Source organism: Mustela erminea, chromosome 1, assembly GCF_009829155.1.
Source record: "Mustela erminea isolate mMusErm1 chromosome 1, mMusErm1.Pri, whole genome shotgun sequence".
In the NCBI taxonomy this organism is placed as follows: Eukaryota; Metazoa; Chordata; class Mammalia; order Carnivora; family Mustelidae; genus Mustela; species Mustela erminea.
In genome coordinates, this window is record NC_045614.1 from 21,496,201 (window position 1) to 21,514,055 (window position 17,855).

Genomic DNA, 17,855 nt, shown 5'->3' on the forward strand with positions numbered 1-17,855 from the left:
GCCAGAACCCTCTTCCTGGGCCCTGGACTGGTCCCAGTGCCACTCTGGACCCAGCTTCCTCTTCTGAATGTGGAGATTTACCTTGCCTGCCTCTCAGCTGGCTGGAGATTCAAAAGGGAATTGAGAAGAACCTGGACACATCTTGGTCACTATCATGCTGGGAAAGGAGCAGCCTGCATGGCCCCTTCTTCAAGAGCGGAGGAGGGTAGCTCTGAGCCTGGCACAGACCCAGGCCAACCCAGCTCAAGTTAAGCTGGGAAGGGTGTGGAGCAAGGAGGCCAAATTGGCACTCCTGAGAGGGGTTTGCCTAACCTTACCCTGCAGGTGTGGACTGGGGGAGACCCAGAGGAGGAATGGTCCAACACTGAACTTTGGGATGGAGTCCTGAGTCACCCAGTTGATGCCCAGGGTGGCCGGCAAGGGACTTTGGACAGCCAGCAATGGAAAATAAAAATAAGAGTGATGTGGTTTTGGAATACAGGTGAGGTTCAGTGGGGGTGGAGTCCGGAGCGGAATACCAAGAAAGAATTGAGGTATCTCTGCTACAAAATGGTGGTTTTATTAAAGAGCACACAGCAGTGGGCTGAAAGCTGCCACACTGGGGGCTTGAGTAGTGGTATTATATACTCCAGAGCTGGAGGAAATAAGGAAAAGGGAGGTTTCCAAAAGAACTTTCATATACTAAAGAGGACCAACCTATAAGATACCTACAAGATACCAGAGGCCTTGCCATCCTCAACTTGGGATTGTTTTCCCCTCTAGCAAGTTATTAACATTAAGATACTTAGGAGATTCGTGGAAGAACCCCCATTGGGGTTGGTTGCGGGGTAGGTTGCAGGGTGCCAGCTTGTGCTTTGTCTTCAGCTAGCCTTCTGCTCCCTCTTCAATAGTATGTCTCAAACCCTAACCATGTATCAGGCCCTGTGCCTCCACACACCCTCCCGTTCTCAGAGCTGTTGTAGTCCACGGATTCCATCCAGCTCTGCCCCTCCTGCTCCTTCCTCTACCTCAGGTTAAGTCCCATCATCTCAGACGGAAAGTGCCACAGGTGGGTCTCCTGCTTCTGCTCCTCCACACTCCAAAAACTCTCCCTCCAGGAGTCCCCCGAACACACACGCACACACACACCACTCCCACAACCACTCCATCCTTGAGCAACTACACCTCCACCTCTTCCAGGAAGCCCTTAGTCACAGACGGGACAGATCCTGCTTTAGACCGCGGCCGGAACCCCCTTCTTTACGCTCCTTCTATATCCAAGGGATCCGTTTCTACAACCCCTTAACCCTCCAGTTGTCTCCAGGAGTACTTCCCCTCCGACTCTGCCTTTTTATGCCCTACACGGAGGAGTAGGGTTCTGAAGCATAGGGCACTTAATAGGGAAGGGAGAAGGGGCTGTAGGATGAAGTCCTTGATCAACCGCCGCGCCCCCACTCCTAGAGCGGACTACCAGGGAAAGCCCAGGTCCCACCCCACCCTCCCCGCTCCGCCCCGCCCCGCCCCTCCTACTCTGGGAGCGCGACGCAGGGCGCCTGCGTGAAGGAAGTCTGCGCACAAGGCGCATGCGCAGCGCTCCCTCCGGCTCTATATTAGGACGACGGCAGTCGCGGCCTGAGGCTTCTCGCCGACAAGGGCAACGGGTTGTTTCCCCTTGGTTTGGCTACCTGCCGCCGCCGCCGCCGTCGCCTCCGCCTCCGCCTCCTCTTCCTCCTCCTCCTCCGCAGTCTCCCGCGCAGGTGAGGGCCCGCGCTCTGGGTGCGGCGCCGGCCAGGGAAGCCCCCGCGTGTCCTGCCAGCCCGCGCCCCTCACGCCCGGTCGTCGGGACCCCATCCCCCACTGCTCCCGCCACCCGCCTCCTTGGGTTCAGCGTTCATCTCCCAGACCCCTAGCCCATTGGGCTGCCTCAGTTTCCTCCATTCGGCCCTCTTCTTACATTGCCTTTTAACGGGCCACTTCTTTAGAATTCCTTTTTCCCGTTATCTCGAGCCCTCGACCCCCGATAACCTCTGACCTCCCCCTGCCCAGGACCACCACCTAACTCCAGACCTAATGCCTTCGATTTTATACCTCCTGCCTCTCCCCAGTTAGCCCTAACCGCGTCCCCTCCTACCTCTGCTCTTTATGTCTCCTCCTTCTCAGTTTTCCTGTTGGAGCTGTGGGGGATGACCTCTGGGAAATCCTTGGCTCAGGGACCCAGAGCCCAGCTGGGTGCCTTCCTCAAGTTTGGGGATGTGAGGACCAGGAGAAGTTCAGGATCCCTGGGAGTCCTCTCTGCCTGGATGGGTGATGGTGGCTTCTTCCCTAGCCTCACTTCACCTGGGTGTATGCCAAGGTGTCTTATCTGTGCTGTGCGTCTCCCTGACCTCCCAAACCTGTTCCCGACTTGTCCCTCGTTGTTCCAGCCCCTTGGTTGTTAATCATCGGCGTTTACTTCACTTGGTAAAGTTGCTTTGCAGGTGCTTTTGTGTAGAGCTGGGAATGAAAGAAGTTGGTGACCTGGGTAGAGTACTGTTACCACTCCTTAGTTGAGTCCCACATGAGTGCCGTCCTTAGACGATTTTCAGACTTGTTATAAGGGTACCGTTGCTGTAAACTGCAGGTGACACCTGAACCCAGTGGCCTTGCAGTGGTATTTGCCCAATTATTAACAAGTGTTGATGTCACTCATTGTCTTTCTGTAGGATCAGTGTACCCTCTCGGACATGGAGACTGTTGTTCGCCGCTGCCCATTCTTATCCCGAGTGCCTCAGGCTTTTCTGCAAAAGGCAGGAAAATCTCTGTTGTTCTATGCCCAAAACTGCCCTAAGATGATGGAATTTGGGGCCAAACCAGCCACTCGGGCCCTGTCCACTTCAGCAGTACACTGCCAGCAGGTCAAAGAAACCCCTCCAGCTAATGAGAGTAAGTGTCATTGGCAACAAAGTAGGAGGTGGTGGTGTTTGCATTCATCACCAGACTGGAAGCGCTTCTAGTCCACATTGTGACGAAGGTCACAGTAACCGGAGTATCTCATAATTGTCATCCTAACCCCGCAAGTTAGGCACTTTAATTTTCCCAACTTTTTTTTTTTTTTAAAGATTTTATTTATTTATTTGACAGATAGAGATCACAAGTAGGCAGAGAGACAGGCAGAGAGAGAGAGGAGGAAGCAGGCTCCCTGCTGAGGAGACAGCCCGATGTGGGGCTCAATCCCAGGAGCTTGGGATCATGACCGGAGCCGAAGGCAGAGGCTCTAACCCACTGAGCCACGCCGGTGCCCCTAATTTTCCCAACTTTAAAAGTGAGACAGTGGCCATTGTGCCTTTTACAGGTTTCTGGATCGCATGTCAGTGTCTGTTGGAGTTTTAGTGTTCATCAGTACCTCATTTGTGTAAATATAAAGCTGGAATATTCTGGGGTGCATGGGTGGCTCACTTGGTGAAGCGTCGGACTCTTGATCTCCGCTCAGGTCCTGATCTCAGGGTCACGAGTTCAAGCCCCACATTGGGCTCCATGCTACTTAAAAAAAAAAAAGTTGAAATGTCCTATTTTTTTTTTTTTTAAGATTTTTTATGTATTTATTTGACAGAGAGAAATCACAAATAGATGGAGAGGTAGGCAGAGAGAGAGAGGGAAGCAGGCTCCCCGCTGAGCAGAAAGCCCGATGCGGGGCTCGATCCCAGGACCCTGAGATCATGACCTGAGCCGAAGGCAGCAGCTTAACCCACTGAGCCACCCAGGCGCCCCTGAAATGTCCTATTTTAACCTTTCCTTCGTTAAATATTTGGCCCTTTGGCTTTTTTCTTTTTTAATTAATAGACTTTTTGGAGCAGTTTTAGGCTTACAGCAAAATTGAATGGAAGCTTTTGGCTTTTAAAGTTGTGGCTTAAAAAAATTGTGATTTTCTTCTTTTTTAAATTATTTTTTATTGTGTTAAAATTCACCTAACATAAAACTTTTATCATCTCTTACCAATTGAACAGTTCAGTGGTATTAAGTACATTCATATTACTGTGCAGCTGTCACCACCGTCCAATTGCCAAAGCTCTTCAACATCCTGAACAACTGAAACTCTGCTCCTTGAGCTCTTAACTGCCCCTCCCCATCCCCGGTCAACACCATTCTACTTTTTGTTTCTGAATTTGACTGCTATAGGAACCTCAATAAAAAGAATCATACAGAATTTGCTAAAGTAGTGATTTTTTTTTTAACACATGAATCCTTATTTTATATGTGAATTTTTAAATTTTTGTTTTAATTAAAGAGATCAGAGTTGGCTTTTGTTTTGCTTTGGCTCTACCAGGAGAGGAGGAGGCTTTTCAAGTTTCACTTAATCCTAGAGAATAATTTACCTTACAGGCTCTCTTCAGTATATTCTCTGGATGTGTTCCTTGTAAGAAGGGAGTGTTTTGTTTTGTTTTTTCTGTAAGCAGAAGGGATTTAATCCTTTGTAGTATTTCTTTTCCTTTTTCCTCTTAGGAGTTAGTTTTGTTTTTCTTCTTTTAATTGAACAATCAAAATATTCTTAACAGTTCTGTCCCTGGCATAGAGGAAGTTGAGTGTAACATGGCTTGGTCACTTGGTGGACTCTTATGCAATCATTCAGATGACATTCACAAACTATTTACTAGCTTAGGCAGACCTTTATAACAAAAAAGGGCAAAATAAGCAAGTACATGTAGAATAAGTAAAACTTTTTTTTAAATTTGTTCCTAGGGGGAAAAAAAGAAAATTTACCAAGATGCCTGTAATGGCTATTTTTGAGGGGCAGAACACTGTCATTCTAGATTTCCCACAGCAAATGTGTATTACTTTTATAATGAATGAAATGAACTTCAAAGCAATTTTTTGACTTCATAGGAGATTTTAATAAAAACTGTATTGTGACATGTCTCTTCCCCAAGTCGTAGGAAAGGTTAGCTTCTGACTCACAGTATTCCAGGATGATGTAAAATAAGACTTTACTAGAAGAAGGGTGAATGAATTTGCTCCAGGGGAGAGGGAAGTCATTGTGACTAGAAGCACAGTTGCCAGCCAACTGTGTTAACTCCGGGCACTTTTTGATGCATTTAGATGAGCAAGTAGATGAAGTGTGTGACTGTGATATATCCCTGTGGTTTTTTCCTCACCAAACTAATAACTTGAACTCTGTTACAACAATCGAAAGACCTCACTTTTAGTTAAATGTCTTTTGTTAAGAAAAAGTCAGTTTATATGTTAAGCAACAGCAAGCTGCTTTGTCAAGAATCTGTTTCAAAAATATTAGCAGAGAAATAATTGTATGGACATCTCTATCTTCAAGATCATGTCCTGTCATGAAATATGCTATGTGTCTTTCGGGTAGATTTACTGGAAATCCTCCAGCTCAAGAACTCTAGGCTAGCTGAAGCTAGAAAACACTACTTTTTAGTGGATTTATATGGGAGAAATGTGGTTTCAGAGATAGCTGGATTGTGCCAGTTAACTCTTCACAGGAACATTGTTTCCAGTGAGGCAAACGAGAAAACAGTTTGGAGGCACCTGGGTGGCTCAGTGGGTTAAAGCCTCTGCCTTCAGCTTGGGTCATGATCCCAGAGTCCTGGGATCGAGCCCCGCATCGGGCTCTCTGCTCACCGGGGAGCCTGCTTCCCCCTCTCTCTCTGCCTACTTGTGATCTCTCTCACTCTCTGTCAGATAAATAAATAAAATCTTTAAAAAAAAAAAAAACAGTTCAATTATCAGAACCCAATAAAAATAAACTGGTCCCTGAGAAGTGGGGGTAGAGTAAGTATAAAGCTTTTCTTTGAGGCCATATGAGAAACAAGGGGCTTTCTTGAATTATGCAACTAGATCTGATGCTTTGCTTTTTCCATTTCACACCCCCCCCCCAGAGGACAAAACTGCCAAAGCTGAGGTTCAGCAGGCTGCCGATGGATCCCAGCAGACTCCACATGGCACGCAGTTTCCATCTGGACATCCCTCCCTTGCTACGAGCCAGGGCACTGCAAGCAAATGCCCTTTCCTGGCAGCCCAGATGAGCCAGAAGGGCAGCAATGTCTTCCGCAAAGCCAGTCTCGAGCTTCAGGAGGATGTGCAGGAAATGCATGCCGTGAGGAAAGGTAAACACAGAACTGGAACCATTGGGAAGAACCAAGAGGTCCCTCTGGCTCTTTTGATCCTTCAGATTTATGTATGAGCTATTGTTAGAGTAGCATTTGTATAAAAAAAACTTCCTCTTTTAGGGCCAGGGAGGAAGGTCTTCAAGATAGGCAGTCAGAGGACTGCATGAGAAAATGTGGGACTTTCTTTCTGGGGTGTGTGTGTATAGGGTGTGACCAGTTTTTATAGTAATTGCTTCATTTCTGAAAATACCCTGCTGGCGTAAGCTGTTACCAGTTGCCCTTTGTTTCTTTCCTGCCATCCGGTGGGATAAAAGGTAAAAAAGAGTGTTCTGCAGTGACTGATGGTCACTTAATTCCACTTGTGGCTGTAGCCACAGAGAACCAGAGTCCCCAGAAAACCTCACCAGCAGAAATGATGCATATGGCTGGAACTGTCTTCTCTGAAGAAAAGTGAGATTAGGGTTGGGTGGAGTGGGAAGGTGGGGAAGACCTGCCAGCCAGTTAGAAAGCTTTGGACTCTAATATTCATTAAAGCTGTCTGGTAGCTCTGAAAACAAGACACCACCAGGCATTGGCCATTGAAACAGAAGTGGAGAAGAAAAGCTTCATACGCTCAGTTCCTACTAACTTTGGTTATGGTCAGCTCTTTTTGGTGAACTAGGCAGTAATTTATTTTTGACAGTATTTCTGGAAAGTATTGTGAGCTCAGAATAGAATGTTGGTCCCCTTTTCTTCTTGTTACTTTTGTTACAGAGGTTGCCCAGACCTCAGTGAACCCCAGTGTAATTCGTGTAAAGGCTGACGAAGGGGAGCCAGGTGGATTGCTGAAGAACTTCCAGGATATCATGAGAAAGCAAAGACCAGAAAGAGTGTCCCATCTTCTTCAAGATAACTTGCCAAAATGTAGGTCTTGTTATTTGCTTGATGCATGAGAGCGTTTTTAATGTAAACATACGTTAGATTAAACAAAATTGTATGGTAAGTTAAGGGTTAAAAACTATGTCTCTTGCTTGATGCTGGTAGGTGTTCTTGGCCATAGTAAATACAAACCCTGTTGGTAACCTTAATACCTACCCTTCTCTGCCACAGCCCTATGCTAAGTGGTTCACACATGCAGTCTCATTTGAGACCTTCATGTTCTCAAGATGAAGTTATCCTATGAGTTGCTCACATGAGCATTAATTTGTCGAGAGGAGATCATGAATACCTTGTTTCACCACGAGAGACTTTCTGGTTGAACGGAAGATTCAGAGTCCTAGCTCCTGGGGAAGGAATGACTTACATTTGTCCAGAATTGCTCTGCTGTTAGATGACCAAAATGGGGTCATGGGTTGGGAGCCAGATCTTTGCCAAAAGCCAGACGTGCGTCCTAACCGCCATTCTGTCCTGTCTTTTGTTTGGTTTTTAGCTGTTTCAACTTTTCAATATGATCATTTCTTTGAGAAGAAAATTGAAGAGAAAAAAAATGACCATACCTATCGAGTTTTTAAAACTGTGAACCGGAGAGCTCACATTTTCCCCATGGCAGATGACTATTCGGACTCCCTGATCACCAAAAAGCAGGTGTCAGTCTGGTGTAGCAATGACTACCTAGGAATGAGTCGTCATCCACGAGTATGCGGGGCGGTCATGTAAGTAGCCCTCAGCTTTCAGATACCACTGACGTTATTTGGCAAGACATGGATGATTTAGAGGGATTGGATCTTCTATGGGGGCAATATTCAGAAGCTGAAAGTGTGCCATAACAAAATATTATCTTAGCCTTTAAAGACATCTACAGATGGGGTGCCTGGGTGGCTCAGTGATTTAAGCCTCTGCCTTCAGCTCAGGTCATGATCTCAGGGTCCTGGGATGGAGCCCCACATCTGGCTCTCTGCTCAGCGGGGAGCCTGCCTCCCCCTCTGTCTGCCTGCTTCCTCCTCTCTGCCTGCTTCTCTGCCTATTTGTGATCTCTCTCAAGAGAGAGATTTATTTATTTATCTTTATAAATAAATAAAATCTTAAAAAAAAAAAAAAGATATCTACAGATGACTTTTAGACTGGAAATCACAAGTAGGTGGTGGAGCCCCTTGGTGTGTGATGGTTCAAGCGTGTGGGCTCATTGACTACTTGTGTCCGTTCACTTCCTACCACTCCTCAAGTGGGTGCGCCTCCTTCAAGCCCAGGCCTCTGTGCACAGGTGAATGGAGAGGTGCAAATCTAGCAGCACTGGAGGAAAGACATTAACGAGGATGTTAGTTCCTGGCACTCACGTGCTTCTGGAGGTGGCCATGGCTAGAGATACTTGAGAGAGTTGCTTGCCAAAATCTCTAAGGAGGCTTGCTAAAGAGAGTCCAGTCTGAGGTATAGTAATAGATCTCTCCTAACATTATGTGACTGATTTCCGGAGGGTTTAGGTTCAGGTAACCACCGTCCAAGATGTGCCTGTAGAGACTGATAACCGTGTCTGGAGAGAAGGATGTTTGTCAGAGAAAACACACCTTAGGAATCAGCTAATACTAAGTATCTAGTGACTGATAAACACTTGTTCTTGATGATCCCTAGAGGTATTTACGATATCCTCACCCTGGTGTTGACACCTGCCACCTAGTCTAAAGGTGAAGTCAGCTGAAACTTCTGGCCCCTGGTTTCACCATGAGAGACTTGATAGATGAACTTAAGATTCAGTGTCCCAGCTCCTGGGGAAAGGAACGATTCACATAGTGTTCAGAACCATAAGGCTTATTTTCTGTCTGCTCCCCCCCACACCGTTTTTTATTTTATTTTATTATTATTTTTTTTAATAAAAGGGACACTTTGAAACAGCATGGTGCTGGAGCAGGTGGTACTAGAAATATTTCTGGAACCAGTAAATTCCACGTGGACCTGGAGCAGGAGCTGGCTGATTTGCATGGCAAAGATGCAGCACTCTTGTTTTCCTCGTGCTTTGTGGCCAACGACTCAACCCTCTTCACTCTGGCTAGGATGATGCCAGGTAAGGAAGCCTGTCCTGGGTGCTTTTAGAGTTTTGGGGTTTCTCGGGGAATAGCAGGGATATTGACAACACAGAGGGCTTCCCAAAAACAGTTAAGAACAATGATAGTATCTGGGAGCATTTCTTCTTGAAACATGAAGTGCTCACTTATCGCGAGAGGTTGCAGTAGCAAATGGTACTAATGAAGGGCTTTTCCTTAACCTGACTGCTTCAGTATTCAAAGAAGATCCTTTGGAGAATTCTCTTATTCATTCATGGTTACCTTTTGATGGAGTTTGGAATGAGGTGGCCAGATTTAAAAGCAGATTGGTTGTCTTCCATTGCATTATTCTACACCTGTGGGTCTTTTCAAAGGAGAAGCACTAGCTCACGATTTTCCCAGGAAGAAACTGGCCAGGAGTCTTTCCTCCCAGGCAAAGTGGCACGTTCAGGGCAAAGTCCGTTGTCCCTATCTAAGAAATAATTTGTCTTTGCTGCAGATGGCAATAAGTAATGTTTTGTTTTTGTTTTTATCATGTTAGGCTGTGAGATTTACTCTGATTCTGGGAACCATGCCTCCATGATCCAAGGGATTCGAAACAGCCGGGTGCCAAAGTACATCTTCCGCCACAATGACGTCAGCCACCTCAGAGAGCTGCTGCAAAGATCTGACCCTTCGGTCCCCAAGATTGTCGCATTTGAAACTGTCCACTCCATGGATGGTAAGTCTAAGTAGAGGACTGTCTGAAACCTTAGATGAAAAACTAGGCCTGGACTCTTGAAAGTGTGATGTTTATTTTGTCTTGGCAATTTCTTCTTGCTCTGCTAGGGTTTTGTATTTGGTGGATATTGTATAGGTTTGGGTGAATGTAGATTTTTTATTCTGGCTCTTACTAGGCTCTGAGACCCCAAGATGACCTAGAAACTGGGTGAAGTTCATTGTTTTTCCCAATATTAAAAGTAATACCTTTAGAACAGAAGTTATTTTATTCTGACTCTTTTACCAAAACAGAAATTTGTGAAGTAGTGAGCTCTTCAGCGTAGTCTGTGTTCTCTCCTCAGGAGCAGTGTGCCCGCTGGAAGAGCTGTGTGATGTGGCGCATGAGTTTGGAGCAATCACCTTCGTGGATGAGGTCCATGCAGTGGGACTGTACGGGGCTCGAGGCGGAGGGATTGGCGATCGGGACGGAGTTATGCCTAAAATGGACATCATTTCTGGAACGCTTGGTATGTATACTCTGCACATTCTGTAATCTGCACTAAAATTTTATTCGAACAAGGTGAAGGACTATCTGGGATCAGGTGAGGAGACAAGGCGATGGCCTGTGAAACCTGGGCCGCTTTCTGGATGAGTTTCTATCTTCTCAGTGGTGGTACAGCTTAGCAGAATCCCTTGAATCATGGAAGCATGGCTCCCAGAGCCAAAGTAAGTCTCAGCCTCACATGACAAATGTTATTTGTTGCCATTCAAGCTCATTCCAAATGTGGTTGTGGTTCTAGCTACATGGCATGGCAACAGCCTTCACTTTCTGTACTTCAGATTGTTGTTGTATTAAAAGAAAAACAAAAAAGATGCAGTGCTGTTCTCCTGGAGCATTTGTGAGGACCTGGAAGTTCAGGTGTCGTGAAGCACTGACCTCTAGTTTGTATTTGTTCCTCCTGGATGAGAGAAGCATTGTGTCACGGAGCTAGGTGCTGTCGCCGTGCTGCCTGCTAGCTCTGAATCCTGTCTGCCTGACTCCCCAGCTGTGTGACCTTGAGCTGCTGCTTCCTCTCTCTGCCCCTCAACTTTCTCACCAATATAGATTTCCCCACTACTGAAAAAGTAGAGTGTTCCTTTGAAACCTTGCATGAGCCAAAATGGCATAAAGCAAAGACACGACTGCTCATAGACCAAGGTCAAAGCAGTGGCCGCTGGCATGCTGAGCGGTTCCTGGGGCAGGGGCTTGGCAGGGCGCTCTCGCTGCTTGGGGTGCGCACTGCCTCTGTCGTGGCTCGCTGCCACACACCAGAGGCTATTTTCACTTTTCACCTTATATCGTAAAAGTGAAAGTCCTCGTCAGATTTCTTCCAGTTAGCGAAAACAAGTACTGATGTAGGTTTCTCATAAAAGTGAGGTGGCCTAATGACTTGTGCAAAGTAGGGCAGCTTATATGATGGAGATAATAGACCTTACCTCAGTTTTTGTGATGAAGGTAAACGAATTGTGTGCAGACAGTTACCATAGACATTCTCTGCCTATGAGGACTCTAGAGAGTAAAAATGTGAATTAAACAAATCTAAGGATTTCAAAGTTACTAAGGCAGTTGGGAGACCCAGGTAGCACTTAGCTAAAATGCCAGTTCACAGCCTGCACTTGGTAAAGGGAGGGCAGGCCAAAAAGAGTATCCTTTGGCACAGTCGGGGGGCCGGGAGCATTGGGTTGACCAGGAGAGCCAAGGAGTTGTAGGGCAGAGCCTTGCAAGGAGGAAAGCACTCGTTCATGTTTTCATGTGTTCATTCCAGCAGCCCTTTTCTTCCACCGAGCTCCCATGCTAGGGGCTCTGTGAGATATGTATAGTCACTGTGTGCTGGAACAGGCTGGGGAGAGAAATTTTCCACTGTTGAAGAGCTTACACCAACCCCGCCCTGCATGGGGTTCAAGCAGGAATGTTCATTACAGAACACAATGTTAACATCTAGAAGGACTCTTCTGCAGTCCTTAATCCTGAAACTTGAGATACAGATTATACAAAAGGAATTAAGGAGAATTAAGAGCTGAGGTTGGCCCTCAATCAACCCTAATGAGTTCTGAGTTTTCATGTCTCTCTGGGCATTGCCGCTTATCAGAGTTCTGTGTTGACTTTGGTAGGAAATAATAGTGGTCATACCAAAACAACTCACCTCTTAGCTGAGTTACATTCCAGCTCCGGGGTGCTGCTCACAGCGAGAGGCCAGAGAGACGGCACACACTGTGCATGCTGTGGCAGGTGGCACCTGGCAGAGAAGGAAGTCCGGGTGGGAAAGGCAGGGGAAGAGAGGCTGCAGCTTGCTGTTCCGGTGCATGGGGACAGATGGCTCAGCGTCAGGACTGCTGCGGAGACCTGTGCTTTGGTCCTTGTCGGATACCAGCTAGGTCCTGTAATTAGGGGAGGACTGTAACCTCCACTCTCTCCCTTTCACAGAGGACTTGAGTCTTCCCTCTAGTACTCAGGCTGGACTTGAGTCTTAGGGCACGTAGAGAGGATAAAGAGAAAAGGGCTCTGAGGCTCTGCAGCGCCCTGCTGGGCATATGCTGGGGCCGTTGCTGGAATAAATGAGACTGTCTCCTCGCAGGCAAAGCCTTTGGCTGTGTCGGAGGGTACATCGCCAGCACAAGTTCTCTGATCGACACCGTACGGTCCTATGCGGCCGGCTTCATCTTCACCACCTCTCTGCCGCCCATGCTGCTGGCCGGAGCCCTGGAGTCCGTGCGGATCCTCAAGAGCGCCGAGGGGCGGGCACTTCGCCGCCAGCACCAGCGCAACGTCAAGCTCATGAGACAGATGCTCATGGACGCAGGCCTCCCGGTCGTCCACTGCCCCAGTCACATCATCCCTGTCCGGGTAATGACGCACCTGGGACTGGACTTGCTGGGGACTGTGCCTCGGCACGGGACCTGGGATGTTGTGTTGTGGTGCACGCCTTGAAGTTGTGCCACGGCAAGGGGCTGTAGTCCGTGGCCCTGTGCTCAGTTTCTGCCTTGGGCTGACTTCACAGTGAAAATGGAGGCTTTGAACCCAGCGGGCTGGGGCAGAGGTTCCTTCTCCCGAGCACTAGCTTTAAAAGAGCTTCTGTCTGAAAAGTTCCGGAAGGCTTCACATGGCTAGCTTTGAAGTCTGACTTTTTATTCAGTTGATTTCAAAATCGGTCTTGCCCTTTCCACTGTGAACAGTAGCCCTGTTGGTGTCACAGTTGAATTAGTAGAATTAATATAGCCAGTGTAATCAAAGCCACCTCATTCCCACAGTTACACACATCCCTGGGTAGGAGGATCAGCTGGTGGCAGCTGGAGTTGCAGCCCGGGAGGGCAGTGAGTGTGAACTCTTCTTCTAATGAGCCCTCAGGTCTCTGGTCCATACTAAACACTCCTGAGCCCTTTAAGTGGCAGCTGGCATCACCGCTCAAGCCTGAGCCTCCCAGGGGCCGTGTTCATTAGATCGCTGCTGAGGGGTGGTCTGTCTTGCGGTGACCTTACCTTCTGTTCGCAAACTCAGGTTGCAGATGCCGCTAAAAACACCGAAGTCTGTGACGAGCTAATGAGCAGACATAACATCTACGTCCAAGCCATCAACTATCCCACGGTGCCCCGGGGGGAGGAGCTCCTGCGGATTGCCCCCACTCCCCACCATACACCGCAGATGATGAACTACTTCCTCGGTGAGTACGTGCAGAGCGGCAGGGCCTCGCTGGAAAGTTGCACAAAGCCGTCCTTGCGGTGTGCGTAACTGAAGCCCTTCAAAGGCATTCAGATTCGTTTCTTCTCGCCAAGTAATTAAGAATGCCCTCAGATGGTGTAACCCTGTAAAAGACATTTGGTTGTTGGATTCGCTTTAGGCGGTGCAGACACAACTTAGAAGCTCTGAGGGCTCGTCCCTGCTCATCCCTCCACTGTTTCCAGTGCCCCCTTGTTGGGTTGATTTCAGGGATGCACACAAGTGGCTAGTGCAGGGAGTAGAGAGGCCTCTGAAGTCCTGAGTCCGCCCTGCCCCTCTGGAGCTCAGCTTTGTGCTTCTGTCCCTTTCTCTGGTGTATAGTCCCTGAGGCAACCCCCGACCTAACCTCTTCTCGTAAGAGTAATTGTTCAGTATTTTATAAGGCTGCAGTTCTGTTCAACCATTCCAGCCCACTCTGTGTCCAAACTCAAGGCAAAGATTGAGGGGCTGCTCTCAGCCATGGTCGCCTTGGCCTCCTGCCCCCAAGATGGTCTTGCTGCCTTGCAGGCTCTGCAGCCGTTCTGCCAGGAAGGCTCAGTGTAGCAGAACGGTGTTGGAGCAGCTTCTGCCCTGAAGCTGTGGACAGCAAAACCAGAGTTGGGTTTTGTTTTTCAGTTTTTACTTATTTTTTTTTTTAACAGCTTTATTGAGATATAATTCACATACCACAAATGTCACCCTGTGTTTTTTTGTAAGAGTCATTTATTTTAGAGAGAAAGAGTGCTCGAGCTCAGGGAGCGAAGGGGGACAGGCAAAGGGAGAGAGAGGAAGAGAATCCCAAGTAGACTCCCCTCTGAGCACGAAGCCCGACAGTGTGGGGCTTGATCTCATGACCCCAAGATCACAACCTGAGCCAAAATCAAGAAGAGTCACTGACACTTCACTGACTGAGCCACCTAGGCACCCTTAATTTCACCCTTTTGAAGTATACAGTTCCAGGGGCCTGGGTGGCTCAGTTGGTGAAGTGGCTGACTTCGGCTCAGGTTACGATCCCAGGAGTCCCGCATCAGGCTGCCTGCTCTCGGGGAGCCTGCTTCTCCCTCTGCCTGCAGCACCTCTGCTTGTTCTCTTGCTCACTCTCATGTGCACTCTAGCAAATAAATAAAATCTTTAAAAATACATTTATAAAGTATACAGTTCCGGGGGTTCTAAGTACATCATGATGTTGTGTAACCATCCACGCTGTCTGATTCCAGAACATTCTCATCATTCCCGAGGGAGACCATATACCCACAAGCAGCCACTGCGTGATCCCCCCTACCCCAGCCCCTGTCAGCTGCTGACACCCTCTCTGACCCGTGGAGGTGCTCACGCTTTCCTTTCCGTGTAGCACTGCGTGGGTCCTGCGTGTCTGGCTACTTTGACAGCACCGTGTTCTCCAGACCCATCCACGTTGTAGCATGAATTCTCTTTCTTTCTAGTTCCAAATGATCTTCGGTGCAGGTACACCCCATGGTGTTTGTGCATCAGTCAGTGGACATTTAGGTTGTTTCTGCTTTTTGACCGTTAGGGAGAGAACACTACGCCAACGTTTCTGTTCGACTTTCTGTGTGGACCTGTGTTTGCGCTTCTCTTGGATGCATACTCCCTTCAATTTTTGAAAACTGTTTCTCCTCACAGAGAACCTGCTGGCCACGTGGAAGCGAGTGGGGCTGGAACTCAAGCCACATTCCTCAGCCGAATGCAACTTCTGCAGGAGGCCGCTGCATTTCGAAGTGATGAGTGAGAGAGAGAAATCTTACTTCTCCGGCATGAGCAAGCTGGTGTCTGCCCAGGCCTGAGTGTGTCATGACCTCAGTTACTCATTTAACCCCAGGCCATGTCGTATCCACATAGTCCCCAGAGGTGTCTTTATATGTGAATTAAGTTATATTAAAATTTAATCTATAGTAAAAGCACAGTCGTGGAAATAAATTCGTGTGTAAGTGATGGGTTCTCCTGTTACTCGCTACTGAATCAAAGAAATCATTTTTTTCCATCCCTTTCAGTGTGGTCTGTGTTGTTGTGCCGCGTGAAGTGACAGACATACACCCGCCCTCTGACAGCGGCTTCAGGCCCCACTGGAGTGGCAGTGCTCCCTCCTCCGCTCGAGCCCAGCTGCCTCTCTGCTGCCCAAGGCGACTGCAGCCACTCTAACGCCACTCAGCGGCCCAGCCAGCCACAGCCCCGGCCGCCACCCCCCCAGCTCTTCCCCTGCCTTCTCTCCCCGTCTCCCCAGCGTCTACCTGCTTATGTCGACCGCTCACAGAGAGGTCAGCTGTCTTTCCTCACCTGAGACTCACTTGAGTCCTGTAAGTTCTACCTGTAAGCTCCATCTCAGGCCAGGCCGCTTGTCCCCCCTGCTGCTGTGATCCCCCGGGGTACTGCTGTCATCCTGGCATCAGCCCCAGCCTCGACCCCCACCTGGCAGCCCGAGAGAGCTTTTAAAATTTTTAAGCAGGGACGCCTGGGTGGCTCAGTTGGTTAAGCAGCTGCCTTTGGCTCAGGTCATGATCCCAGCCTCCTGGGATCGAGTCCCACATCGGGCTCCTTGCTCGGCAGGGAGCCTGCTTCTCCCTCTGCCTCTGCCTGCCACTCTATCTGCCTGTGCTCACTCTCTCTGTCAAATAAATAAATAAAATCTTTTAAAAAAATAAATAAATAAAATTTTAAAGCAGTACCCCTGAAACAAATAATACATCATGTGTTAATTAAAATAAATAAAATTCTAAAGCAGATTACATTCCTCCCCTGCAGAAAACTTTCCTGGGCCTTCCAGTGGCCCTCAGGTTGAATTCTAGCTTCCTCACACAGGCTGAGCACATTCTCTGAGGTCGGGACCCATCCCCCTTCATCTGTTCACTCTGCTTCATGTGTTGACGCGCATTCCCAGGCCTCAGCTACCCCAGGTGCTCCCCACTTCCGGGCCTGGGTGTTAGCCATCGTTTCCTCCCTGGAGTTTGCTGCTCTGGATCATGGCGTGTCTGCCTCTCTTTACACAGGACAAGGGTCCTGAGGAGAACTTCCCTGAGTCCCCAGGATAAGGCAGCCCAGCCCTGCTGTGTTCTTACCATCACTTGACCTCCTCTGCTCCCCTTCAAAGCACTGGTCACCACCCGCAACGACTTTGCCCCTATTGGTCATCTGCCCTTTCTTCTCAAGAACTTCTATATCCCTAGCACCCAATACAGCACCTGATACACAGCAGGCCCTGAGCAAATAGATGTGTGTTGAATGAAGGAAAGAGGGCTTTCTTCACTCTGGCTACCAGATACCAGGAGACCACCATTTCTCACAGTAATAGAGGCCGACCAGGTCAACTCCAAGGTGCTAGCAGACTGAGGTCCTGGTGAGGGCCTTCAGCCCGGCTTGCAAACCATTTCTTGCTATTAAATTCACATGACCTTTCCTCATATGTGGGTGGAGACGTGGGTGGAGTGAAATCTCCTTTCTCTTTCTCCTAAGGCCATTAATCCCATCATGAGGGCCCGACCTCCTGACCTCATCTAATTATCTTCCAAAGGTCCCGCCTCCAAATGTCACTACACTGAGGTTAGGGCTGTAACGCGTGAATTTGCGGAGTACACATTCAGCCCATTATGGGGACCAAGGGAAACATCTGAGTCTGCTTCACCAGAAAGCAGAGGTGAGCTGAAGAAACAAGAAGCAGCTGGAGGACAGAGAGAATGCTTGGCCTTGCCCCCGTCTCGTATCTCCAGAAGAGCAGCTGTGCTCTCATCCCTGGACACGGCTGTGCTGGTACGCCTTCCCAGGACGCACCCTTCTCCCGACTGGCCCTGGAGAGAACAGCTAAGTCATGGTCACATCAAACAAAGCCACACATCTCGGCAGGCCACTGGGCGTGATGGAAGTCACGTCACCTTGCAACCAGCACAGGGTTCCTTTCTGCTCGGGAAACATGCCTCACTTGCTTTCCCAGCCCCGTTCCCTCGTGAGCGCCGGCGGGACTTTCCCATTGTCCCCCACGCTCCCACACTGGGAACTCCCTCCACCTCTTCCTCCCAGGGCGACTCTAGCTCCAGTCCTGTTTCTCTCTGAACACTTAGCAAGACACCCCCCTCCTTCTTGTAAGACCCAGACTTCGGCTGGGTCAGTGGGGTCGCCCCCTCCCTTTTCTCCTTTTTGCCATTCAGGGCTATGAGAACATAGGATGAGGGACCCATCTGCAGGAAGCAGACAGGGTTCGTGAACTGCTCCAAAATAAGGCGCAGGGCTTCTAACTGTTGTGGTTTGGGAATATAGGGGAGGCTTGGTGGGGTGAGGTTCAAAGCCAAGAAAGAATTCTTGAGAACTTTTTGGTGCAAAAAGATGGTTTTATTAAAGCACGGGGACAGGACCTGTGGACAGAAAGGGCTGGGGCCCCAGGGT

General features: G+C 48.6%; 1 protein-coding gene across 1 annotated transcript; it reads left to right on the top strand.

The window, feature by feature from the left end:
• Positions 1-1,569: 1,569 nt before the first annotated feature.
• ALAS1 (5'-aminolevulinate synthase 1) lies at positions 1,570-15,416 on the top strand. The gene is made up of 11 exons (XM_032321431.1): positions 1,570-1,736; positions 2,682-2,901; positions 5,850-6,077; positions 6,834-6,983; positions 7,489-7,711; positions 8,870-9,054; positions 9,576-9,755; positions 10,096-10,260; positions 12,349-12,617; positions 13,269-13,431; positions 15,108-15,416. The coding sequence occupies exons 2-11, from the start codon at positions 2,703-2,705 to the stop codon at positions 15,266-15,268; spliced, it is 1,923 nt and encodes a 640-aa protein (XP_032177322.1). The 5' UTR covers positions 1,570-1,736; positions 2,682-2,702; the 3' UTR covers positions 15,269-15,416.
• Positions 15,417-17,855: the final 2,439 nt, after the last annotated feature.